Source organism: Nicotiana sylvestris, chromosome 12 (assembly GCF_000393655.2).
Source record: "Nicotiana sylvestris chromosome 12, ASM39365v2, whole genome shotgun sequence".
Classification (NCBI taxonomy): Eukaryota; Viridiplantae; Streptophyta; class Magnoliopsida; order Solanales; family Solanaceae; genus Nicotiana; species Nicotiana sylvestris.
In genome coordinates, this window is record NC_091068.1 from 96,379,636 (window position 1) to 96,389,183 (window position 9,548).

Here is a 9,548-nt window from a genome sequence, read left to right on the forward strand (position 1 = left end):
ATTAACTAGTCGTTGGTATGTTGTTCTCGCATTTTTTAGCCCGAAAGGCATTACGTTATAACAATATGTACCGTATTTCGTGATAAATGAGGTCTTTTCCCTATCCTCGGGGTTCATCTGGATTTGATTGTACCCCGAGTAGGCATCGAGGAAAGTGAGAGTCTTGTGACCAGCCGTAGCATTGATCAAGCGATCGATATTAGGCAACGAGAAGTAATCTTTTGGGCATGCTTTGTTCAAGTATTTATAGTCTACGCACATCCTTAGCTTATTCCCTTTTTGGCACTACTACTACATTAGCTAGCCATTCGGGATATTTTACCTCTCTGATAGATCTGATTTTAAGTAGTTTCGCCACTTCCTCTTTGATGAAGGCATGCTTTATCTCGGACTGCGGTCTTCTCTTTTGCTTTATGGGTATGAATTTTGGGTCAACACTTAGTTTGTGGAAGGTTATTTCTGGTGAGATACTTGTCATATCTAAGTGGGACCAAGCGAAACAGTCGATATTATTACTAAGGAATTGAATGAACCCTGCCCTGAGCTTGGGGGTCAGCCCCTTTCCCAGGTATACTTTACGATCAAGGAGGTGTTTGATCAAAACGGTTTGCTCCAGCTCTTTGACTGTTGATTTGGTCACGTCGGATTCCTCGGGGGCGATGAAGGTTCGGGGTGCGAAGAAGTCTTCGTCATCGTCTTCAAGGGTCTGCACGATTCTCTCCTCGTCCGAGGATGAGCATGTGGGGGTTGGCATCTCATGGTGGACCGTGAACATTTCCCTTGCTACCCGATGTTCTCCATGTTTGGTCGTGATGCCATCCCTATTGGGAAACCTTATCACCTGGTGCAAAGTCGAGGGCACTGCCCTTATGTTGTGTATCCAAGGCCTACCAAGTAGGGCGTTGTATCTCATGTCATCGTTGATGACCTGAAACTCGGTGTTTTGGGTTGTGCTAGACGTGTCGAGTGGGAGGGTGATTTCTCCCTTCGTTTCTTCTCCGATCATGTTGAAACCGTGGAGGACTCGAGGGGTGGGAACAACTTAATTGAGCAGCCCTAGCTGTTCTACTACTTTTGACCTGATTATGTTGATCGAGCTGCCTAGATCCACGAGCACGCGCTTTATCTAGTGTTGTTTAATAAAAATGAGATTACTAGCGCGTCGTTGTGCGGTTCCATCATAGCTTCGAGATCCTCTTCGCTGAATATGAGGGTTTCTCCAAGTGAGAATTCTCGAGTTGGCCCCTCCTCTATAGCGGACGTTCTCGCTCTTTTGGACACAGGTCCTCGGGGAATGTTGGCTCCCCCAATAATCATGTGGACACCGACCTCTAGGTTGGTCATGCCCTTTTCACTGTCGCCTTTGAGGTTCTAGCTTCTCATTTCACTAGTCGAGCTATGCGCTTTGTCCTGAAAGAAGTGATCTTTGGACGAGAAAAGGTGTGAAAGATAACGTGCGTTTGTTCAATGGAACCAGCAAGAAAATAATCACTATTATTTTTAGCCCCACGGTGGGCGCCAAACTGTTTACCGTGAAAATGGTAACAACAATTAAATTTGTAAATGGGATTCTAAAAATATGTGATCTATTCCCGAGCTAGTTGTTAGAGTAGTTGCTGCTAATAATATGAAGTTTAATGATGAAATGCAAGTTAAAACAAGATAGTAATCGAACCGAGGGGCCTGCTGCTCGGGTATAGGTCTGGTCAAAGGGGGACCTCGAGGTCGACGTCAGGGTCGAGCTCGGGCTATCGGAGACAGACGGGAATGGGATAATAGTTGAGATACGATTTAATAAGGCTCTTTATACCCAATACCAGGTGGTAAAATGAAGAACAAATGAGAAAGCGATAAATATTAAAGTGGCATCGGGCTAGTGAGAGAGAGCGAGTTTAAAAAGAAGAGAGAGAGATGTTATTGCATTTGTGGAGAAAAATTGAGCAACATCAGCCGAGCCTACAAAGTAATGGTGTTCCCTTTTATATAGGAGGGGAACCCGTTATGGTACAGAACGTATTAACCGTAAAGTTATGGAGATAGGACAGCTAGACATGACATCTTGAAAATAGGCCCCGGATAGACCAACCATGTCAGGTTAAACCACGTGCCTTGGGAACTCCCCTCTCGCCTGTCGTAGCTTGTTTTACTTGTCAGAATACGATATCCTTCGGACCAATATATATCAAACCTCGAGGATGAGTCTCGAACTTGGCTTCGAGCTTCGAGGGGCATGACCGTGAGATGGTTCTATGGTAGGGAAATTAGGCCCCCGGATTTGCCGTATACAATTTCTAGAAGAGGGTTTTAACCCTTGATAAAAAAAATATACAACTGCATATGTTCAGGAATGTCATGGTATGGGCATTTCTTAACATTGCTTTTAATCTTTCCCGGGCTTGATAAACTAACTTAGTGTCAGTCTGCAAGAAATTAGAGATGTCTTGTCTTACCTTTGTGGTTTTAACAGGGAAAAATATTTGTTTAAAAATTTTTGAGTCACTTGATCCCATGTGGTGATGAACCTTGTGGCAAACTTCGCAACCAAGTCTCGTCAGCTCCTTTTAAAGAGAAAGGAAATAGCCTTAACTTGATAGCTTCATGAGGTGCTCCATTATACTTAGCTGTTTCAACAAGTTCCAAAAAGTCAATTAAATGACTGTGTGGATCTTCACCTGCGTCTCCATTGAAGATGCAAGGCTGTTGAATCGTTTGAATCAAGCCAGTCCTGATTTCAAAGTTGTTGGCTGCCACTGGAGGTTTTCTGACACTAGATTCACAATTGAAGCGGATGGGTCTAGCATAATCCTTTAGGATTCTGTTTGCTGGCCTTGGTGCTACTTCATCAAACTGATCCTCCACATGGACTGGTGGTTGAATGTCTTCTACTTCTTGATTCTCCATACCTTTACAAGCTATGCTTTAGGAAGATAATGCATTTTCTTTCCTATGCAATCGAAGAGATCTTTCAATTTCAGGATCATAATTGACCAACTCTTTTATAGAAGAGCGGGTCTATAATGACGCGGCCGGTCATTTCATGAGTTACCATTCTTTTTCCCCCATTTCTTCTTCTTATTTACTTGTTCAGCTGTATTATATATTATCGGGTTGGTTGGCTTGTGTTCGGAGAGGTTTTTGTAAGGTTTGAGACACTTAATCTTTTTTGAGTAAGCTTAAGTTGAAAGGTAAATCAGATGCTAACTTATGTGAAAAAGGGCCCGGATGTGAATTTCAATGGTTTGCGTATCTTCGAGAGATGATTTGGCACTTAGGAGTGTGATCGGAACATGTTTTGGACGCCCGTAGTAGGTTTAGGCTTGAATTGGCAGAATTTGGTATTTGGGCATTTTTCGGTTGATAGGTGAGATTTTGATATAGGGGTAGGAATGGAATTCTGGAAGTTTTCATAGCTCTGTGGTTTCATTTGGGATGTGTATGCAAAACTTCAGGTCATTCGGACGTGGTTTGATAGACTTTTTGATCTAAAGCGTAATTCAGAAGATTTTGGAACCTTTGGCTTGAATCTGATGTGTTTTGGTTGATTTGATGTTGTTTGAGGAGTTTTGAAGATTGATATAAGTTTGAATAGTGGTATATGACTCATTTTTACTTTTGGTTGAGGTCTCGGGGGCCTCGGGGTGATTACGGATGGTTGGCGGAAAGTTAGGAATTGGGAAATGGTAGTTGAAGCTGAGTCTATTGTCATAACCACACTTGCGGCTAGGGGCTCGCAGAAGCACCAATGGGTTGCAGATGTGGAAAAGGGACATGGGGGAAGGAACCGCAGAAGCAGCAATTTGAGCGCACCTGCAGTATCGCAGGTGCGGGAGATCAATCACAGATGCGGCACTTGAGTTTTAAGTGAGGATCGCAATTGCGGTGTCTTGGACCGCATAAGGGGGACCACAGAAGTGGTAATGGGACCGCAAGTGCGAAAATCCTAGGTTAGAAGGTATTAAAGATTTCCTTCGCGAATTTTGAGTTACTCTTCACCATTTTCATACGGGGTTGAGCTTGAGGGAGCTATTTGAAGAGGGATTTCAAGGAGATTTCAGTGAGGTAAGGTTTTTGGGTGTTATTCACTGATTTGGCTTGAAAATTAATGGAAATTAAGGGTTAAAAATGGAGAAACTAGGTCTTAAGACTGGAGACCTTTGAGCAAGGGTTTGAGGGGTCATTTCGGGCCAGATTTTAGTACTTCTGATATGTATGAACTCGTGGGGAGATAAGGAGTCTATTGATGTAAATTTTATCGAATTCCGAGATGTGGTCCTGGGGTTTGGGTTTGGTTAATTTCGGGATTTGCGTGGTATTTTGATTGCTTTTGAGTGGGCTTTGTTCCCCAAGCATATTTTGATGATTATATGTTGATTTTGGTCAGATTTGGAGCATTCGGAGGCCGATTCGAGAGGCAAGGGCATCACAAGCTAGAGTTGGGACCAGATAGAGGTGAGTAATGATTGTAAATGTTGTCCTGATGGTATGAAACCCCGGATTACACATCATTGTGCTATTTTGAGGTGACGCACACGCTAGATGACGAGCATGGATTCGTACACTATTTGGGATTGTGACTTAGTGCATCCCGAATGACTGTTTTACTATGTAGTTGATTGAAAACTGTTTGCTATCATCATGTTTTGGATTGAATGCCACATTTGGGCCTCGTGCCAACTGTTTTGGACCCTTAGGGGATTTTTACTACTATTTCTCACTATTTTGACTTTATACTTGTACTCAGTCATGCTATATTCTATTATTTTTATAACTCAGCCATGTTTACTCTTTTTTGACATCTTAAATGATATTTTGAGCTGAGCATCATATTTTTACTGTGCCCAAGTGGTTTTTAGAGATTTCTGACTGAGTAGGGCTGAGAGCCTATGTTGTGAGGTTATATGGGATCAGGCTGCACGCCGCAATGGTATTGAGCTGATTCATGATTATAAGGCCGAGGGCCTGAGTTGCATGCCACAATGTGGTTTGATATGAGGCCGAGAGCCTATTGATTATGCCACGAGATGGCTTTACCCAGTTTGTTATGTGATATAGCCCGAGGGGCTGATGTTGTTTTCATGTTATTGCCCGAGGGGTTGATACAAGTGATTGTGAGATAGCCCGAGGGGCTGATTCTGTTGTTATTTTGCCCGAGGGGCTGGTTCCATCTGTTTTTCTACTCTCGCTATTTTTCATTCACTCGTTTAACTGTTAAAAGATATTTTAAAGAAGCTTATACTGAACTAAGGTGTTTTATGAGATTTCACTGTTTTATTGCTTTGCAGAGGTTTTTCACTGTCTCTTTATAGCATTTTGCTGTGTTTTGCGTGTTTTCTTATCGCTCAGCCTTCATTTATTTTTATTACTCACTGAGATGGAGTACTCACATTACTCCCTGCACCCTGTGTGCAGATTCATGAACTTCAAGCCCTGCTAGCGAGGGTTGATTGCTTCCAGCAGACCATGCGGAGTTCACTAGGTAGCTGCTCGACGTTCGCAACCTAGTGCTTCTCCTTCCCATATTAATCTTCTTTTGTACTGAATTGTACTGGACTATTTAGCCTTTTCCTACTCTTAGACATATGTTAAGATGCTCATGACTGGTGACACCCCGATGTCGGGCTGTGTTTATTCCGCAAATTAATGTTCTATCTCACTTTTATTTTAGGATTTATAGTATGTTAATGAATTAAATTGAATTATTATAATTGTTAAAAATGAATTGGGTGTTGTGTCAGCTGGCCTTGCTTCACGATAGGAGCCATCACAACCGGGTCCGGGTTTTGGGTCATGACAAGTTGGTATCATAGCCGAGGTTACATAGGTCTCACGAGTCATGAGTAAGTTTAGTAGTCTTGCGGATCGGTACAGAGACATATGTATTTATCCTCGAGAGGCTGCAGAACCTTTAGGAAACTTCGTATTCTTGAAATTCTTGTCGTGCGAATCTATTGATCAGAGTACTTAACTTCTATTATTCTATTCTCTTACAGCTAGTGAGGACACGAGTAACCGGTCAGGATAGACGACCACCAGTACCATCGACTGTAGCCACCAGAGGCCGAGGACACGATCAAGGCCGTGGTAGGGGTAAATGTGTGGCCTGCACAATAGCTAGGGCATCACCTACAGATCCACCAGTCGCCCTAGTTCAGGAGCAGGTTTCAGTTGTGGACACTCCAGTAGCACCAGCTCAGGCACCAGCTGTGCCCATTGTGATTTCGGGTCTTCAAGAGGTCCTGGCTCAGACTCTATTAGTATGCACTGGCCTAGCTCTGGTGGTCTCAGTTACTACAGCCACAACTACTTCTCAGGTCGCGAGAGGCGCTCAGACTCCCGCCACTCGCACACCTGACACGGTCGTGGAGGGACTTCAGACACCGGGGGAACATCTAACCCAGCCGGTTGCAGCTGCTCAGGACTATGTAGCTCCTGCCATGCCAGAGGACGAGCAGCACAGGTTGGAGAGGTTTGGTAGACTTCAGCCTCCAACTTTCAGTGGTGCAGAGGGCGAGAATGCCCAGGGTTTCTTGGACAAGTGTCAGAGGATTCTTCGTACAATGGGTATTTTGGAGACCAGCGGGGTCGCTTTCACTACTTTTCAAATTTCTGGAGCTGCCCTCACTTGTTAGGAGGCTTATGAGAGGCGTAGGCCGATTGGAGCAGCACCCCTTACCTGGCAGCAGTTCTCCGTTCTCTTTTTGGATAAGTATGTGCCATAGTCTCGTAGAGAGAAGCTGCGCAGGCAGTTCGAGTGGTTGCGTCAGAGAGATTTGACTATGACGCAGTATGAGATGAGGTTCTCAAAGTTGACTCATCATGCTGTTTGGTTGGTTCCGATAGATAGAGAGAGGATCAGGAGGTTCGTTGATGGCCTCACTTATCAGCATCGTATTCTCATGACCAGGGAGAGGGTGTTTGGTGCTACCTTTGAGGAGGTTGTTGAAATTGCTCACAAGATTGAGTCAGTTCGTCGCCAGGAGTGAGATGAGAGGGAGGCCAAGAGGCCTAGGGGATCTGGTAGTTATGGTGGTTCTCGTTTGAGAGGTTAGTTTCAGCACAACAGAGGTCATCTATTCAGGCATACTCAGCCAGCTCGCCCAAGTTATCGTAGGGCGTCATCGGGTTATGGTTCTTAAAGTTCTCATCAAGGTCAGTAATCACTCAGTGGAGCTCGTCCCATGCTCTATCAGTCCAGGGCTTTTCTATGCTAGGTGCATCTACTAGTCATTCCGGTGCTAGGGGTTCCTTTTAGTCCCCGTCTCTATCACCCGGGAGTTACTCTGAGTGTGGAGAGATGGGTCATATGTTGAGGTAGTGTCCTCATCGTCTTGGGGGTTTATCTTAGCAGAGGAGTCAGCCATCGTCTTCAGTGCCAGTTACTTCACCACCACCCACCCACCCAGCTAGGGGTTGCCCTAGACGGGGAGGTCGATCAGGTGGCGGTCAGGCCCGTTTCTATGCACTCCCAGCTAGACCCGATGTTATTGCTTCAGACGTCATGATCATAGGTATTGTCTCAATCTGCCATAGAGATGCCTCTATATTATTTGATCTCGGTTCCACTTATTCTTATGTGTCATCATACTTTGCTCATTATTTGGATACGCCCTGTGAGTCTCTTATTTCATCTGTTCGTGTATCAACTCTGCTGGGCGATACTATTGTTGTAGACCGTGTGTACTGGTCATGTGTGGTGACTATTAGGGGTCTGGATACCCGAGTGGATCTATTGTTGTTATGTATGGTAGACTTCGATGTTATATTGGGCATGGATTGGCTATCTCCAAGTCATGCTATTTTGGACTGTCATGCTAAGACAGTGACATTGGCTATGCCAGGTGTGCCATGGATTGAGTGGCGAGGTTCGACTGATTATGTTCCTAGTAGGGTAATTTCATTCTTGAAGTCCTAGCGTATGGTTGGGAAGGGTTGTCTTTCTTACTTAGCCTTTGTGAGGGATGTCGGTGGAGAGACTCCTAGTATTGATTTTGTTCCTGTTGTGAGAAATTTTCCCGATGTATTTCCTGCAGACCTGTCGGGCATGCCACCGGACAAGGATATTGATTTTGGTATTAATCTGATGCCGGGCACTCAGCCCATTTCTATTCCACCAGCGGAGTTGAAGGAGTTAAAGGAATAACTTCAGGAACTCCTTTATAAGAGGTTCATTCGGCCTAGTGTGTCTATCACAACCCAAACCGATGGGCCGTGACGGGCACCCGGTACCTTACTCAACCGAGTACCAACGTAACGTATCTTTCTTATTACATCATCATATACACGTGAGATACGGGCCTAATAGGCCAATATGTTTATTTATAAACTCAAAACATAGGCCGACAAGGTCGTACAATCTTTCGTATACACGATATATGTCTACAAGCCTATAAGAGTACATAAATGTCATAAAGGTCGAGACAGAGTCCCGCCATACCAAACAATACACGTCTAAATCATACTAACCAAACGAGCAACTCCAAAGCAAATGGAGCGCACCAACACCTTCCGCTAAGCTGATAGCCTACTTGGAGGGCTCTCGACCTGTCTATCGAGACCTGCAGGCATGAAACGCAGTGTCCCCAGGCAAAAGGGATGTTAGTACAAATAACATACCGAGTATGTAAGGCACATAAATAAATAAGTAAGAGACATGGAAGAATATAGAGTACATGACTCAACCTATAAGTCTGAATGACTTTGTAAATCACGAAATAATTATAGTATCATGCATATGCGTATGGATTTCATGTCGTGCATAGGTACATGTTTCATAACATCATCAGCCTCTGAGGGTATCCCATCATATCATCTTGGCCACTATGGGCAAAATCATCAACGTATACCAGCTGATCAGGTGGTGGTGTATATATAACGCCATAACCTTTCCCATATCCCATATATATATATATATACACACACACATACATATTTACGCGTATATAACGACATCTCGTCATGGGTCAATGTACATGAATGCAATGCATGAAAACTTTGTTAATAAAATCTTTTGGAATGTTATAAGACCATTTTGCCGTAGAGTAATATCTTAAAGTAAACTCTTTTCAACTTTCGTATTATTTTTTTTTGAGACCCATGAATAGATGATAAAATATTATGACACATGGATATTCAAGAACGTAGATATTTCTAATACTTTTATGAATAGAGACATTCATGGAATTTGTGCATTTGCACTTTTCGTTCGTATTATATGGATCATGACAAAAGAAAGAAGGGATAGCCTTAACATACCTGGAGTAGGAAAAACTCCATATAATATTCTGTTGGAAACCTTCGTGGATTGAAATTAGAACCTAAAAATCGGATTAAGCTTCTGCGCTTTGAAATTGAGGAATGAAATCTTGCTTTGATTTGTTGAAATTTGGATGAAAATTTCTTCTAATGAAGCTTTCGTTTGAAATAAAATGTTTCTGTTCCAACGTTCTTAGCTTTTAAGCCAAAGGAAGATTGTGTTTGGCCTTTTACAAGGAATTCCTACTAAGTTCATAGATAAGATTTTCAATTCTTACCAAGACTTTAACTTAAGT

At 43.3% G+C, this 9,548-nt stretch overlaps 1 protein-coding gene across 1 annotated transcript; it reads right to left on the reverse strand.

The window, feature by feature from the left end:
- Positions 1-2,496: 2,496 nt before the first annotated feature.
- Positions 2,497-2,901, reverse strand: LOC138883414 (uncharacterized). Its single transcript, XM_070164100.1, has one exon. The coding sequence runs from the start codon at positions 2,899-2,901 to the stop codon at positions 2,497-2,499; it is 405 nt and encodes a 134-aa protein (XP_070020201.1).
- Between the last annotated feature and the right edge of the window lie 6,647 nt (positions 2,902-9,548).

Excerpts from the sequence above, each read along its gene's own strand:
- LOC138883414 (XM_070164100.1), bottom strand. The coding sequence starts at position 2,901 with ATGGAGAATCAAGAAGTAGAAGACATTCAACCACCAGTCCATGTGGAG.